This window comes from Eulemur rufifrons, chromosome 11, assembly GCF_041146395.1.
Source record: "Eulemur rufifrons isolate Redbay chromosome 11, OSU_ERuf_1, whole genome shotgun sequence".
In the NCBI taxonomy this organism is placed as follows: Eukaryota; Metazoa; Chordata; class Mammalia; order Primates; family Lemuridae; genus Eulemur; species Eulemur rufifrons.
The window spans coordinates 8,103,055-8,119,069 of NC_090993.1; the positions used below are offsets into that span (position 1 = coordinate 8,103,055).

The window sequence follows — 16,015 nt, forward strand, 5'->3', positions numbered from 1 at the left end:
CTCTCTCCCTGAGCTGGGGTTTTATACGCAGAGAGGGACTGCGGGAGGGACCAAGATGCAGCCAGGTGTGATCTGATCGGGCCATGCGAAGAGGCAGTGTCGGGTCCTTGGCTCTTAAGTCCGTCCTGCAACAAAACAGGGCACCTCCCTTCTTAATTCAGGGTCTGCTCCTCGGGCCTTGATCTGAGCTCATAGGTTTTGCCTGTGGTTGACATTTGTTCCCGCCAGCTCTGGGGTCACCAGTTGGGCACATATGGTTCATCTGGGCATGCTTGGGTAGCTGGGGGTCTGTAGCAGCTGAAAGAACCATCATTTTTGCTACATTTTGCTAACTGACAAGGCTGAACCAGATCGGACTGGTTCTCCGATGACACATCTGTGTGGCTCTAAAGCCCGTGCTCTTTCCATTGCTCCCTGCTTTGTCCTAGTTTAGGCTTTGTCATTTCTGGTGTATCATGTGTCCCCAGACCTCAGAGCTGATATTTAGCTGTGATAAACCGTAGCTGCTGTGAATCCAAAAGCCATTTAGCATCTCCCGTGGCAGGGTCCTTAAATGATCATTGTGGTAGAATGATCTGGGAGCACGTATGACGATATCGGATGCAGCCCCGGTATCATCAGCAGTGAAATTCAAGGAAGGGTGAGATGACTTCACTAATAACTAGAACTCAGGGCCAAACGTGCACAGCCTGTAGCAACAGCATCCTGCTGAGGTTTCAAGGGAGAAAAGGTGTCGTGGGAGGACAGCGCGTGTGGCCCATCTACTCACGAGGTGCAGCCAGGAACAGAGGAGCAGAGCTGAGCACCTGCCTCCCTGCTGGTGCCATGTCCGAGATGAGGGGGGTAGCAGGGGGTGGCAAGGGCGGGTTGAGGTCAGGAATTCTCTTATACCCAAGTTTGAAATCCCAACCATTCAGACAATTCAGGTAACTAACATGGTTGGATAGGAGTCCCGACCTAAGGAGTTCACTTTAAAAAAACACAAAATTAACGTGTGTATTGCTTGTATGAAGAATTTTAGCCAGAGTAACAAAGTTGCATGGGATGAAGCAGAACTGATTTAAGGAATGATTCAGTAAGTCATTCTTCCCTCTTCTCCCTCATCAGCCACTTAACTCGGAGTAGTTTAAAAATTTTTTACTCCTTACTCGAGTGAGAGTAAGCAGATGCAGGGAGACGGACACATCTTTAAAATTCAGACAGAGCATCCTCTCTCCGACTGTCGTTGCTGACAGGGAGGGAGGGGTTCCCAGTAAAGTGCAAGTTCAGTCGCTCAGTTCCCAGCTCCCTGTCACGAAGAGGGCGGGACGATGGTGACCCAGAAAATGTGGACCGGCCCCGCCTCTCTTTCCCATCTCAGTGTTCATAGAAAGTCGCGTCTGGAAGAATTGCACCTGCGTGTGCGCCCATGGCAGATGCTCGTGCAGCAAAGCGACTCGGGACAAAACAGTAGTGAGATGGGGGCGGCGTGAGCGGGGAGGGCTCAGTAAACAGGCATCGCATTGCACATTTTATAGGCAAAGAGAAGTTGAAGCACCGAATGATTTTAGAAACCCACTTGCCAGGCACAGATGGTTTCCATGCACAGTGCAGAATTTAGAATCAATAATGCCAAATTAGCCACACGATATATATAAAACCAAGCGCTACAGTTTTTACGTTATCTTTAGAGGAGAAACTATTTTGTTCAGTGTCCAAATGCAGAAAATAACTCTTTCGCTCTATGCTGGCAGAACATTTGAACAACTGTGGCAAGAAATGTCAACTCAGGAATGCCTTCTTTAAACGGGGCTCATCATACGACATTCTGCAGGGAATACGTTCTGATAAACAGCTGACTGGATGAAGGACCAGATGAACAAGGTCGTGAATTACAAATAAGTTGTGTACCACAATGAAAAAGGAAAAAAGTGTGGCTGCGTCGTTGATGCTGGCCAAACAGCCACCAAGAGTCCAGGGTGACTCCCACACACCATCTTTCCTCTTGTGGGTACGTACGCCTCAGTGTGCATACTCAAGACAGCTGTACTCTCTCATAGTGCAAAGCAGGGTTGCATTCGGTCTGGTATCTGAGAAATGTCTTACCTGTTGATAAACTGTACATTTCCTCCTCCCTCCACCTGTCGGGTTTGAGTTCGTGTCGTGTTCCCTGGTTCCTGGTTCCCAGTACCGAGGAATGGTTACTGGTAGGAGTAGATGGAATGAATGAGCAAGCCCAACAGCAAGATTTATTAAAGCATAGCGCGTTCTGGAGTTGGATGGGTGTATCTCCCCGCGTGGAAAAGACCCGGGGTTTTTAACACATTTCTACCTTTGTGTCTACATCTTACGGTGTGCTACGTAGTGTGCAGAATATTCATTTTGATTCAGGGAAGAGGGGTGGAGATTTCCTGGACCTGAGGACCCTCCTTTAACTTGTTTCTATAGGGTAACTTCCAGGGGCTGCCATAACATTAGGAAACCGTCATGGCGCTGGTGGGTGTGATTTTTACTATGCTAATGAGGGTAGTTCACCCAAGGTCACTGCCAGCTCATCTGGGCGCATGCCCCAACTTGGTTGTTTCTGCTGTTGGACCAGCTTTTCGGTTTGAGAGTTTCTTACCCTCCTCTGATTGGCCAGCAGCAGTATCTGTACCGAATCTCCCTTGTGTCACCTCTGCACCTGTTTCCCCTCCCTCCTGGTCCCTACCTAGCACACCCCCTAAAAGGTTCCACCAAGAACCTGTGAACTAGGACAAGTAATAAACATTCAGCAGTTGAAGCAGCAGCTCACGAGCCTCCCTAGTGGAGCGGAGCTGTAGGTGCACCCAGGGTCCTCTCGCCTTCCCGTGTGCATGGCCAGCTCTCCCCAGGTTGGCTGTGCAGCTCTTTCAACAGATTTCCCTTTCTGTGCAAAGTGGTGGTTTTCTGTGTTTCCTTCTCCTGGGGGCCCAAGGAGTGGCCAGTTGTACTCCAGGCTGACCACTGCCAGGCACTTGTCATTTTTCTTACTGAACTCCAGGAATCTCCCCACGTGGGGAGGCCACACTCACAGCTGCGGGCCTGGAGTTTAATCCTGGGGGCTTGGCTGTAACGTTGCCCAAGACGATTTCAGGAGCTGCTGGCCAAGTGCGGTTTGGCCAACTTAGAGAACTGCAGCGAGGTTCTGTCAGCCTCTCATTAGACGAACAACTGCATTTAAATCAAAGTTTGCATCCCTAGGGATTGCTGATCTGAGAATAATGGCACTCTGTCTTTAATTATAGAGCCCACTTATTGTTATTAATTGCTAATTCTTGTCTTGCCAAGGGAAAAAAAAAAAAAAAGCATGACCATCTGCTTCCAAGGGGTAGAGATTCTCTGCAATGCCCTCCCCCACCCCTCTCTCCAAACTTCCAGATCCTAGATACTTCGAAGAAATTTGTGTGACTGTTCACAAATTGAGTATTTATTTCTAACTATTGTCTTTCCAAAAGGGGTGGTTCCACAGGTCAGTGAATGTCTTCATGGACTGTGTGTTCCAGGACCCCTGCCCCCTGCCGACACTGTACAGGTTTCTGCTCGACCCTGTGGGAGTCTCCAGGTGGGAAAGGTTGTCTGAGTTTGCCCAAATGTCATTCTCACAGTACAGGATACGATTTTAGAAACAACAGTTGCATCAGAATTCAAAACGCTGGACAGAGTAATAACTATAAACCTTTTAATTCCAAAAACAAAGGTATGTGCACGTGTTCTGTGACACAGCAAGGGTGGCTTGGCTTGGCGAGCGAGCATGCAGCCCTGTGAAGCACGCAGAGCCAGCGCCGCAAATCTCGTGGATCGCGGTGAGGGGCGTCACGGGACCCCCTGGTGGCTTTCCCCACACCGACTGGACGCGATTTCTAAACTCACATCCCCACGCACCCCGGCCCTTCACAGAGTACGTGAGCCGTGACCGCATGCACTACCGCGGTTCTCGTTGTGAAGTTGCCACTATGCTATGCTTAGTAACATCTGCGTAAGTATCGCACAGAAATGAGGTTTTCTTTACACCTAGATTTAACCTGAATGCATTTGACCAGCTGATGGTATCGGACCTGCTGTTCATTTCTTTTTCATGGTAACGGTGATGTATAAAATGCCAATTATTTAACATGCAGTTGTCTGATTTTCATCAGGGCAGAAAGGAATTATTCATGGGCCCTACTTTAGTTATTTAAGATGCTAAGTGACTTTTGCTTGCAATTGCAAATTCTGGAACGTGTGCGGTGCCTTTCGTGGTGTGCTGCCCTGGGCAGTGCGTGGGGCGGGGCAGGCCTGGTGTATTGGTTTGGTTTTGTTTTCCATCACGTGAGTTTTTTGCAAGAACCTGAGATAGTTACTCTGTTTCCTAGAACAGTTCTCCTTTCTCTGCCCGTGGATCGCAGGGGCAGCTCTTTCCCATCTCGGGGGCCCGAGGGAGCGCGATGCGGCTGAGCCCTGCGGAGGAGTCGGCTTTTCCCGACCCGACGCGCCGTCACTGCTCGTCCGAGGCACTCTGCTGGGACGCCGTGTCGTCCAGGCCCATGTCCTCCTGGCTTGCTCTCCTGCACATCACCCCCAGGGTCTCTGCCACGGCCTCAGCCAGACGCCGGTCTCGAGGCTGCTCCTGCTCGGTGGCGTCGCTGGGTTCGCACGGCTCCGAGAAGTGCTGCCAAAGAGAAGAGAGAAGCAGCGAATAGCTGAGCACACATTGATCGGCCCTTTCTTCTAACGAGCACCCTCCCCCTTGCAGTAGGAACTAAAGGCTAACACTGCAACCGCCACGAGGTCGGGTTCTGAAGTCAGGTCAAATGACAGAGGACAGCAGGGTGGCCTTTGAGGACAGAATGGGCAGTTGAAGCCCTGTCACTATCAGGGGCGTCTGCACCGGGGCCTTTTCTGGGTGACGTGGACACGCTAGAAGGAGCTGCCTGAGGGGAAAGGCCACCGTGTGACTCCCTGGCTCTCCTGCATCTGGGGTGGTGGCACTTCCTGCACACCTAGCGCTTGTCACCAATGCTGAGTTCCTGCAGGTTTGCCCCCAGCAGTAATACAGAGGCCTTTTTATTCTAGATACACTGAGTCCCAAGGACTCAATCGTCCCTTATTGGAGGGAGGGATGGAGAATTTGCCAGAATCCCAGACCTGCAGCCAAGGATTGGGACTTGAACACAGATTGGGGGGTGGGAGAAAGGAGTGGTATTTTGTGTGTTTTTATTATGAAAATGAAAAAAAAAAAGAGGAATGTTTATACCTTCAATTATCTAACTAAACTTAGGTAAAACTGAAGTAACCAGCTCATCTCTCTTAGCCGGGGTGGCCTGGGGGCTCCAGGAAGCCCATGAATCCTTCCTGTCCCCCATGAAAGGTGACACACGACTGCTGCACACCTGTTTCTTTCTAGGCCGGCCCATCCCAGCCTTGGTTCCCTCTACGCAGGGAGGCACCTGCCTGGAGAGCTGAGGGCGGGCGATGCTGGAATGTTCCGGCACGGCCCCTTCCTCCCCCTGCAGCCAGAGGCCACGCCGTGGGACACCTCATGCTCGAGGAGGAGCGCGAAGCTCCACCTGACCTATTTGCCTTGATGCCATCAGTTCCCCCCTCTCCCATGTCACATAAGAGAACCGGTGCGTATCGATTGGTTTACATTGTCCCTTACGAAGCTCAAGTATTTGTCTAATGTCAGCTAGCTTGGAATTCTGGACAATGGCTTATTTGCGTGAAGACCTTCACACTCTTTTTCTTGTATTAAATACCTAAAAGCACTGCGGTCTCGGCGGCCCCACGGGCTGGGAGCCCCTGGCGGCCCAGCTCGGTGCTGACGTGTGCCCTCTCTTCCCCCCCAGGCCAGCGTGCGTGACAAGAGCAGGGAGTCGCCCTGTCCTGTCCCGGCATACGGGTGAGTGGAGGCCCTCACACCCCTGGGTTTAGGGCTCCTTGTGACCGTCCCGCTGTTAGGTGTGGTGCCCCCAGCACCGCCTGCTCCAGATCTGGTCTCATCACTGCCCCGTGTCGTAGAGACGGGGACGGGATTCTGCAGGCAGGCGGGTGGCAGTATGAGGCAGGTCACGAGCAGGCACCAAGCCCATGCCACTGCCCCACCTGCCCCGGGGAACCACGCCCAGCCCCTTACCCGCCTGGCCTGGCCGGTGGCCCTGGCCGAGGGGCCCATCACAATGTTGACGCTGCTGGACGACTGGGTGTCGCTGGTGTTGCCCCCCTCTGCAGCCGAGAGTCCAGAGATGACGAGCGCGCTGGAAAAGCTCCTCTTGCCGAAGAGGAAGCTCAGGGTGGAGCTGGTGGAGGAGCCCAGGCTGGACCTGATGAGCGCCTCGGCCCGCTCGCGGACGCTCAGGTGGCCCGTGGTGGTGACGGGCGGCGGCTGAGAGTGCAGGGACGCGGCCGAGGCGTGCAGGGAGAGCCGGCTGCCCAACGGCCTCTGCGCCAGCTCGTGCACCGAGGAGGACGTCTGCAGGAAGGCCTGGCGGCTCTCTAAGATCGGGCCGGACGAGCTGAGCGCGGGTGGCCTTTGGCTCAGTGCCGAGTGTGCCTGGACGGACTGGCTCCTGCCTTTCCTCCTGCCTTTAAAAGAAAGCAGAACACATCATCGTCACGGGTGGTCATGGACATTGGAGTCTGCATGGTGCGGTGGGCAGCCTGCTCTGCCCCGGGTTCCGTGTGCCACCTGTGCAGCTGGGAGGACAGCCAGAAGCCCAGTGTCACCCGAGCCCTCCTGAGAGCTCAGGGGCCGACCCAAGGGTACCCAGGAGTGGGGGTGGGTGTAGGGAGCTGAAGCCAGGGTGACCAACCCACCCAGTTTGCTCCGGACTTTCCTAGTTTTAGCACCCAAAGTCCTGTGTCCCTGGGAGCCACAGGATGACACCAGCAGTGTGACTTGGCCTTACAAAGCAAATCTGGATTTGTTTCTGGCTTCCACCCTTGGTTCCTGTGCTCAGCTGATAAACCGTGATAAAGGAAAACATGCAGGGTGTTGTCATTTTTAGTTACTGTGGAAAAAGAAACAAATGGTGGTGGGGGGTGTTGGAACCACAGGCTGTGGCCTTTGTTTTCTAGAACAGTTTTCCCTTGAGATCGGGGTGGGGTCTTCCAGACGAAGCCCTTGCAGGCCCAGGCTCTCCTGGGGTGGCCCCAGCTCTGGCTGAGACTCGTCTAGACAAGGCCACTCTGATGAAAGGGATTGGAGGGCCCCAAAGATTTGGCCCTGTCCACACCTCTGGAAAAAGGAAAACTTCAGGTGGGTCTTCAGTGCCTGATCTGCCTGCGCAGTACATGTTGTTCAGCTTTGTAGACTGAGCAGCGAGAAGAAACTGGCACTTGCTAGAATGTTGGGTAGCTTAAGCATCAGTAATCACTAGGGTCTAATTCTAAATGGTCATTTCCTGGGAGCAGCTAGTGACGCCACAGTTCCACCAACTGCCTCATCAGCCTGTCTCCCGAAGCTGCCACAATGGGACATTAGACCAAGACAGACAGAGGGGCGGAAGGGTGGGCACCAAGAAAGGATGTCCTAAAGCACTGTCCTCATGTGTCACCTCCCCAAATGCACACGTTATTAACTGTGAGTCTGGTGACTCTAAAACATTCCCATACGCCTATAGGAGAGCCCACGAGTGCCACGGCATTTGAAAGGTAACTGCTTAGGGACGCGTGGTACTATGAGGTCCCGAGCTGAAGGGGCCTGTCCTTGCGTTGACTGCAGCGCCGGCCGGGACACTGGGTGGTGGACTGCCACCGCACCGGGGGCCACTGGTGCTCCCACCTACTTTCTCTTGCCCATGGGCTGAGGAAATGGGGCGCTCGCCCTGCAGTGCCACCCAGGGTCCCACGGGAATGGCACCAGCCCCCCCTGGGGTGAGACTGCCCAGCCCCGGGCACGAGGGCCCACCTACCTCCGCTGCCTGAAAGGTCCCCGCTGAGCAGCTGGATATGCTGCTCTTAGAAAAAAGAGAAGAGAAAGGGACCCCGGCTAATCACAGTGACGAACAGGGAAGGTGATTTGTTAGTTTATCCAGAGTCTGGCAAGGCTGAACATCTGTTTGTGATTTATACCATGAAGCCGAGCACTGTCCAAAAATACTCCACATTCACGGCAAGTTGGTGACTTCGATGTGGGACAGAAGACCACCCGGACTGGGTGGGGAACACCCCAGTTAATTCCAGGAACAAAGGACAAGCCCCCCACTGGCCCCTGCAATTCCATTGCTTCAGGTTTTCTTGTTGCCTTTTTTTTTTTTTTCTAATTTTCATTTTGCAAAAGGAAGAGCACCAACAAGTAAGCAAACCATGGATAATGCACTTTTGCTACTCAGGATCCTTATTTTACAGTTTAACTTATTTTGCCAATTACTGCATTACCAAATAATTATAAATATTTCTTGGGAAAATCATCTTAGGACCCAAATAGAAATACCTTGTATATGAATGACCCTCCTTGGTTCCTCATCGTGGCACTTAATACCTCCTTCAGCTTGGACTCCAGTCCTGTCCAGCTGGCCTCCCCGGAGTGGAGGTGCTGTTTATGCCCCCGGCCTTGGAGCCCCGTCATGAGATCCAGAGCAGAGTCACCGCAGGGGCTCTCACCAAGGCAGCTGCTGTGGCGGGGGCAGGGGTGAGTGCAGAGATGCAGCTCAGGCAGGGGGGAGGGGAGGAGGCTGTACCCGGACCTCCGTTTCCAGGCCAAAGCCAGTTGCGGGCGCTGTTTCACTCATAGGAGTGGGAAGAAAGTGTGTCCAGTTTCTTTTCCACCAAGCTTCCAGAAACCGGGTCCAAGGTCTGTCTGGCCCGCTCATCTCTGCCCCCTTCTCTGACCACCCCCCGGCCCGGGACCCGACTCCAAACCTTCTCTGTGCAGACCTGTCACGGGGAGGACTGGCCGACACCAAACGCTGAGGCGTGTCACCACGTGGAACCTACCTCTCATTTTCCCATCTGGAAAATCACTTACATGATCTTGAAACTTCCGTTTTTTGTGTGATAACAAATGTTAACTCAGCAACGAGGCACTCCGGCCGGGGCCAGGTACAGCGGGGGGCTGTGGCAGGTGGGCTGCGGGGGCTGGGGCGGGGCTCTTCTGTTCTGCTTCGGAGCAGCTGATACCCGCTGCTTGGTCTGTCTCTGTCTACCCACCTGTCTCCCCTTCTGTCATCTGTCAGCCTCTAGCTACCTATCACCTCTCATCCATCCCCCCTCTCTCCCTCCTCGTGCTGATATAAAATCCGCTTTCTCTGTGCAGCTCTCTGCCTCGCTCTGGGCACTCCCAGGAGGCAGGGACTGTCCTCCGAGCACACGTGGCGCAGGGCTGGCAGGGAAGCGCGCTCACAGGCGCTTATTAAATGCCCCTGGATGGTGAGGAAGAACCGGGGCCAAAAGGTGAAACCGCTAAAGGCCGCTGGAGGGCAAAGCCAAGGCCCGGTGGGAACCAGGGCAGAGCATCTGTCTCTCCGAGTTCCCCGGACACTCGTCCTCTGCTAACCCCCAGGACCGCCTTCTCCAGCCCGGCCACCCCGTCCCCATCACAGCACGGCCCCTGGGGTTCCGGAACTTCATCCATCGGGTGGAGCCTAACTATTTGGGTGTCAGTGTAAACTTGATCTTAAACTTCGGACTCAGCCTGGACTTGGCCGCAGCCGCCTCCCCTCCCACGTCCCTGCCTGCGGGCATCCTCCTCTCCTCTCAGCCTCCGAAACGTCGAGACCGAGGGGAGGAAGGTGAGGACCAGAGAGGCAGGAGGGAGAGGCAGGGGCTGTCTGTGCGCCATCAATGCCTACAGAAGAGGGAGACGCCACACGGCTCGGGGGCTACAGCACTGCCGGACGCAGAGGGCACAGCCACTGAGTGAGAGATGGAAGGAGCGGAGTGACCCCTGCACAGGTGGCAGACGGATGAATGGCGGCCAAGGTCAGGGACGGACAGATGGAAAAATGAGAAAAGCTGAAACGAGCAGAGTCTCTTTCTGAGCAGAACCTACGAGAGTCAGCGAAGTTCGGGCATCCGTCAGCCCGACGCTGACTTTCACTGCAGGAAGGAACTGTCCGAGGTTAGAATGACAACCCAACTCTCGCTGTTGGTCACGATGACCAGAGGGGGCTTCATTCATCGCTAGCCCTGAGGCCCCTGCCGCACCCACCTGTCCCCTGTGTCCCTTCATGGGATGAGGCCCTGGGCTGGGATCCACCTTGTCTGGGCTGTTCCGCGCTGCTGTCCTGGCTGCCGCCCCTCGGGGCATGGCTGCCACCTGCCGCAGGGGCCCCTCCTCCGTCCGCGTCCTCAATGTTGCCGCTGCCGTGCTGGCGGGCGTTGCAGTCCTTCCGCATCCTGGGGAGGGAGAAGCACCAGGAGTCTCACCGACGTGTCTCTGATACCCCCGAACGCCCCAGCACAGCCGTGTCTACATCAAGAGGGAAGGCCACGCTCTCCCGGTGTGCGGGGGGCAGAGGCGGGGGGGGGGGGTTCTGTTCCCCAAACAGCAGCATCTCATCACGGAACAGACAGTACCAGGGCGAATGAGCTTCAGTCTCAACCTTGCAATAAGACCCCTTAGCCCAACCAGGAGCTTTGTCGTGTTGTAGCAAAACTTAGAACGCAGCCTAAGCCACCAGAGACTTGTTTCCACAGCCAGGAAGGCTTTCTGCACGGGACACGTGTGTGGGGGGGCTCAGGCCCAGCTGTCCCTAACAGATGTGGAACGGTTGCTCCTAAAGACCCACGACCTCCGCAGCGCTGCCAGGACTCTAGCAGATTCTCAGCCTGCGCGAGTGTGGGGGGAAGAGTCTCATCTGCGTGAGATTTCCCAGTGACGCAAAGTCTGCGGCTGCTGGCTGAAACAGATGAGCTGCTAGATGTCACTTGGGTGTAGCAGTTGTCATCATTTGAGAAAGTGGTGGTCGCCAGTGAAATTCGAACCAGAGGCAGGAGAGCCCCCCACGCCCCCTACGTCCTCCACACCCCCCAGACGGAGACCCTCACTGTAGAGCCTACCTCAGCCACTTGGTCTGGAACCACGTCCTCACTCTGTTCAAAGTGACGGGGCCGCCCCAGACGTCCTTCAGCTGCCTGTGGCTGCCCAGGTAGGAGGTGGTCAGCGGGGACACGTACATGGGGTAGCCCAGGGGCTGGTCGCAGGAGGAGTTGATGAGGTTTCGCAGGACCTGCTTGTTGTTCTGGATGCTGCCGCGCTCCGGGTTGCGGTTGCGGAGGAAGATCAGCTCCTGCTGCTGCCCGGCCCAGAGCCCTCGGACGCATTCTTTGTTCACCTGCAGGGCGGGGGGCAGCGGAGGAGAAAGGCGGCTGTCCCGGGTCCCCCAGTGTGTTCAACCCCCAGGGAGTGAGCGGGGCTCTGGGACTGGCCATCTGCGACTACCACACTTGGGCCTGACGCCCTTGTCAGAGCCGAGCCAGAATAGCTGTCCTACGAGACGGGTATGATGTCATTTTCATGGGGAAACTAAGAGAAAATAAAGTTTTTGTTTTAGCCCAGTGGTGTGAAGCTATAAAAAGAGGACTCGTCGGAATAAGGCTCTGAGAGCCAAGAATGTGTTGTCAGAGAAAGGTCTGGAATTCTAGAGAATTAGAAAGTCTTAAACACAGGCTACATGCTGACCCTCACCTGCATGTGTGTCTACAGGACCTTCTTGCCCAGGTCCTTGCCTGACGCCGGTTCTGCGAGGCGGGCGCTGACCCCGCAGGGGACGCGGTGCCCGGCCTGGCCCTGAGTTCTGTCTCTGCCGACCGCGCACTGCCCCTCCGACACCGTTCCTCTCATGGAGGATGCTGGTGCAGGGACTGGCGTGTCAGTGCCACTGCCGCTCTGTGTCCTCTCAAATACACCCCAAACAAGGGACACATGCCGACGGGAGGCTGGCAGTGTGGCCGCCATACCTTGATCACCTTGAAGCTCAGGAAGCTTCTGTGCAGCATGATGACCTTGTACTCATCCGTGCCCTCGTCCACCACGTGGCGCAGCGTCAGCAGCTCCTCCCTGTTGGCCAGCACCGCGCCCCGCCAGGCCGGGTCGCCCTCGTGGCAGATGACCACCTTCTTCTCGAAGGCCTGGATGGCCTCGTAGAGGACCGCGGGGTCTTCATACTCGTCCGGGCAAGTGAACTGGTCCTGTGGGAAGAAGTCCCGGGTGTGGACTGGGTGGGGACCAGAGGAACTGGCCCCCGGGGAGTGAGCCGATGGTGACTGGCCCGTGACTCCAACGCTGAGTCCTCTCCTCGGCTTGCTCTCTCCTCCATTCTTTTTCTGGACCCCCAGCTGGGAACGGAGGACGCCTCCTCTTCTCATTGTCCTAACCAGTGACATGCCTAGGAAAGAGCTTCCTGGCTGAGGTTCCTCTGACTTTCAGATATAGTCTGGGCACGTCTGATACGCCACTGTCCCCGGCCACTGCCCCCCTTTTCCATTTTTTTTTTTTTTTGAGACAGAGTCTCACTCTGTTGCCCGGGCTAGAGTGCCGTGGCGTCAGCCTAGCTCACAGCAACCTCAAACTCCTGGGCTCAAGCGATCCTCCTGCCTCAGCCTCCCCAGTAGCTGGGACTACAGGCATGCGCCACCATGCCCGGCTAATTTTTCTATATATATATATATATATATGTGTTTTTTAGCTGTCCAGATAATTTCTTTCTATTTTTAGTAGAGATGAGGTCTCGCTCTTGCTCAGGCTGGTCTCGAACTTTGCCCCTCTCTTCCTTCCTGGCAGAATGCCACCACCTCTTAGCCGCTCTCAGGGGCAAATAGCCATCGCCAATGTCAAGACTACCTAGATGGCCTCAGTGCTTAGTTACCTAAGTAACGAGTCCACTCACAATGCCGTGCCAAGAAAGGGGACCGTAGTTTTCAAAGGCCATTTTCCCCCCTAAAGTTTCAGGCTAATACTTTTAAAAAAAAATGGATTTTTACCTGGTGAAGTTTCAGGGACATCCTGATAGCCGGAGCGACGACTTTATGCAGCAGGTCCATGTCGGCGAATACCCACTCATCCCGTGCCGTTACTCTGAAGTCACCTTTGAAGAGGGCGTGGAGGCCATACAGGAAGGAATCCAGGCTGTAAGACAAAGTCCTGGTTACGTTCATTCACACTGAACAAACGTTCCGAATCCTGTCGTGTGAGCAAAGTCCGAGTCTCCTGGTGGTGTCACCTTCAGTCATTGTAGGCGGCGCGGAAGTACTTGATCTCTGCACGTGACATTAGAGGTCTGGGTCAGAAAAGGCAAACCTGTCCCAGCAGTCCCGCCAGCCCGCCCCCTCTCAGGACGTGACGATGCTGGCCGTGGAATGACAATGACGCAGGCGTCTTTTTTCTCTGTAATTCTAGAGATCACTTTCGGGCTGTGTTACTCCTAATAAAACCTAGACTCTACCACAACATGGAGAGTGCAAATAAAACCAAAAGAAACCTCAAATTGGTCATTTCGGCTCTCAGAGAATATTCGTTTCCCAGTCCCACCCTTTTTCTTTTTTTAATGACTAGAGGAAGAGGCAGAATTGCGAGGCTTACAATGAATGCCTAGAGGATCTTTACGGATTACCCAGGTTTTCATGTTTCTAGGTTTTTCCTGCCTTGCTTCCGTTGCCCGAACGTCAAGTCACTGAGCGTCGCCAGGATGGAGAACTGGAACATAAGGGACACAGTGCGGGATCTCTCAGGGCCTGGGGCCTTTGCGTTTTGGATGAACTTGGGGAGGAGGTTTGGGCCAGCGACGCAGCCTGCATGCTGCGGGGAGGAAGAGCAGCCCCTCCTTCCTCCTCCTCTTGTCTTTCTATTAATATTCTCCATCACAGCCCCGGCCTCTCCCAGCCCTGAGAGCAGTTACGGGGCAGCAGGACAGCGTCAGAAACAACACCCGGTAGGGCCACCCGGGGACAGAGCGAGCCGGCGGCGGCGAGCGTGGAAGGGGACCTCTGAGGGTGGCTGTTCCTGCTGATTTAAATGACTTGTGATTCCACCCAGCACACTGGTCCTGCCCATCAGGGAAGCGGTCCCTCTGATTGCTATTTTAGCATTTCCTCATGAAATGTGCCACTATCGTTAATTTCCTTGTATAACTCCCTTGAGAAAGATGCCACTGAGGTTTCGTGGCCTCAGAGCAGACTGTGGGAAACGCGAACAGCTTGGGCCGGGCAGGTGGGGCTCGGGGCGCTGTGGCCTGGAGGAGCCCGGAGCCTTCCAGAAAGAGATCCAGGAGGGGGCAGCTGCCCGGGGGCACCGGGCGGGCACTGGCTGGACAGCAGAGCCGGGCTGCAGACAGGCCCACGCTGGCAGTGGAGCCTTCGAAACGTGAATGATGATCACCGTCTGCTGTCAGCTGAAAACATTTGGAAAGGCTGCCGTTGTCAGACAGGAGCTAAGTGCTAAAATGGGAGAGCTAAACCCTAAAAGAAATGGGTGGGATTTATTCAAGAAAGGATGAGGAAGGCCGAGCTGCTTGCTCAGCATGGCCTTGCGTAAGCGTAAGAGGAAAACTCCCTCCAGACGTGGGGATGGGGGACGGTGGCAGAGATTAAGGGACTTGCCCAGATACCCAGAGTGACAGAAGAGCGAGGAACGCCCGGCATCAGCCTGTTGTCAGCTCAGCCACAGGGCAGGGCGTCATCGACCGCTTGCTCATCAGCGGGGAGGCTCAGCCTCCGCACGGCCTCACCGAGACAGCCCCATCCAAGGCCCCCGGCAATAGATGTTTGAGCTGTCATCTCTATTTTCAGAGAAAATGACGCATCGTGGTGCTTCATGCTGTTCTATTAAAATGATTTTCAACCTAGCCAACGGTCTGAGTTAGAATTCCACTAGATTGGGGGTATTATCCCTAGCACCTTTGAGATCAAGGCATCCTAAAAGTAAGGTGTTTCATTACCTGCCGTTTTCCCGAGAGAGAATGAGGAGGGGGACCAGCGAGCTGTGACAAGTGGAGGTGGGGGGCAGAGATCGCAGAGGTCCCCAGGACACCTGCGGCACATGTCTGGTTTGGAGCTTCATAGGACTTGGTCTTTTTAAGACTCTACTGAGAAATGACAGGCTCCCAGCCGCAGGCCAACAGCTGGAGCAGTTTTATTACTGGGACACCGTGATGCGTCTGAGTCATGCGAGCTTGGCCTTCGTGGGGGCTACAATGGCCCCCGCTCCACTCTCCCAAGGCCGTGCGTGAGCGAGGCAGGACATGCTGTCCGCGGGGGGGGGGGACCATGCCAGGGTGTGGGAGTAAAGGGGGGGCATGGAGGGCAGGCTGGCACCCAAAGAAACCTGGTGTGTGTGTGTAATCACGTGCTAGAGGGGCGTGTCCACAGGCAGAACACCAAATCCTGCGGCGGCGAGATGTCCACGGGCTTCTCTGGCCCCACGGAAGTGCTAAATACTGTCATAAATGAAGACAGCCCTAGAAAAATATCACTCCTTGATATGATAACGAGTGGCTGACACTTCAGTGAGTGCAAACACGCCGGGATGTACCGCCTACTGCACTGCGCCACTTAGCTCAGAGTGAATCCGCCACTTGCTGTCTTTCTGGTTCCCCATCCAGCCACCTATTTCACGACGCCACACCTGGTGGTGACGAGCACACACGAGAGGCCGGGTGGTCAGTGTAAAGTGCGGTTCTTTACAGCCTTCCTGGGAAGAGCTGTTCTCTGGCTCGAGGCTCTGGCCGTTGCTTGCAGAGCCGGCCACTGCCGAGAGTTCATGGTCAGCCCCGGGCTTGTGACCCAACTGTCCCCTCCCCTTCCGTGGCAATGACAATTTGGAGATGGCCAACTGAAGCAAAGGTTGTTTCCACACTCTTTCATTTAGGATTTCTCTATCCACAGAGTTCCCAAGGTTGTTCCGGACAGAGGTTGCTTATCCCCCTCGAAGCCCCAATTTTGTTCAAAATCACTGATCAGCCCAGCCCAGTTATCACCTGCACCTTCTTTCACAGTAGGTCTCAACCGGATATTGCTTTGGGGCCGCAGGGGACATTTGGCAATGTATGGAGACATCTTTGGGTGCGCTTGGCATCTAGTTGGTAGAGACTGGGGAAGCGGC

At 54.8% G+C, this 16,015-nt stretch overlaps 1 protein-coding gene and 1 long non-coding RNA gene across 3 annotated transcripts in view; one reads left to right on the forward strand and one right to left on the reverse strand.

Annotated features, from left to right (window-relative positions):
* Positions 1-4,464: 4,464 nt before the first annotated feature.
* PCNX2 (pecanex 2) overlaps positions 4,465-16,015 on the reverse strand; it is a 218,865-nt gene continuing 207,314 nt past the window's right edge. The window contains exons 29-34 of the mRNA XM_069484552.1: positions 12,901-13,045; positions 11,878-12,108; positions 10,978-11,252; positions 10,127-10,314; positions 6,113-6,561; positions 4,465-4,648 (exon numbers count right to left, since the gene is read on the reverse strand). Of these exons, the coding sequence (XP_069340653.1) occupies positions 4,475-4,648; positions 6,113-6,561; positions 10,127-10,314; positions 10,978-11,252; positions 11,878-12,108; positions 12,901-13,045 (1,462 nt within the window). The 3' untranslated portion in view covers positions 4,465-4,474. The remainder of the gene's footprint in view (positions 4,649-6,112; positions 6,562-10,126; positions 10,315-10,977; positions 11,253-11,877; positions 12,109-12,900; positions 13,046-16,015) is intronic.
* LOC138393403 (uncharacterized) lies at positions 4,583-6,264 on the forward strand. 2 transcript variants are annotated; one of them, XR_011235180.1, is made up of 4 exons: positions 4,583-4,731; positions 5,384-5,606; positions 5,826-5,878; positions 6,208-6,264. It is a non-coding gene; the product is annotated as an uncharacterized lncRNA (long non-coding RNA). The 2 variants fall into 2 exon arrangements; XR_011235179.1 differs by having other exon boundaries at positions 5,384-5,878.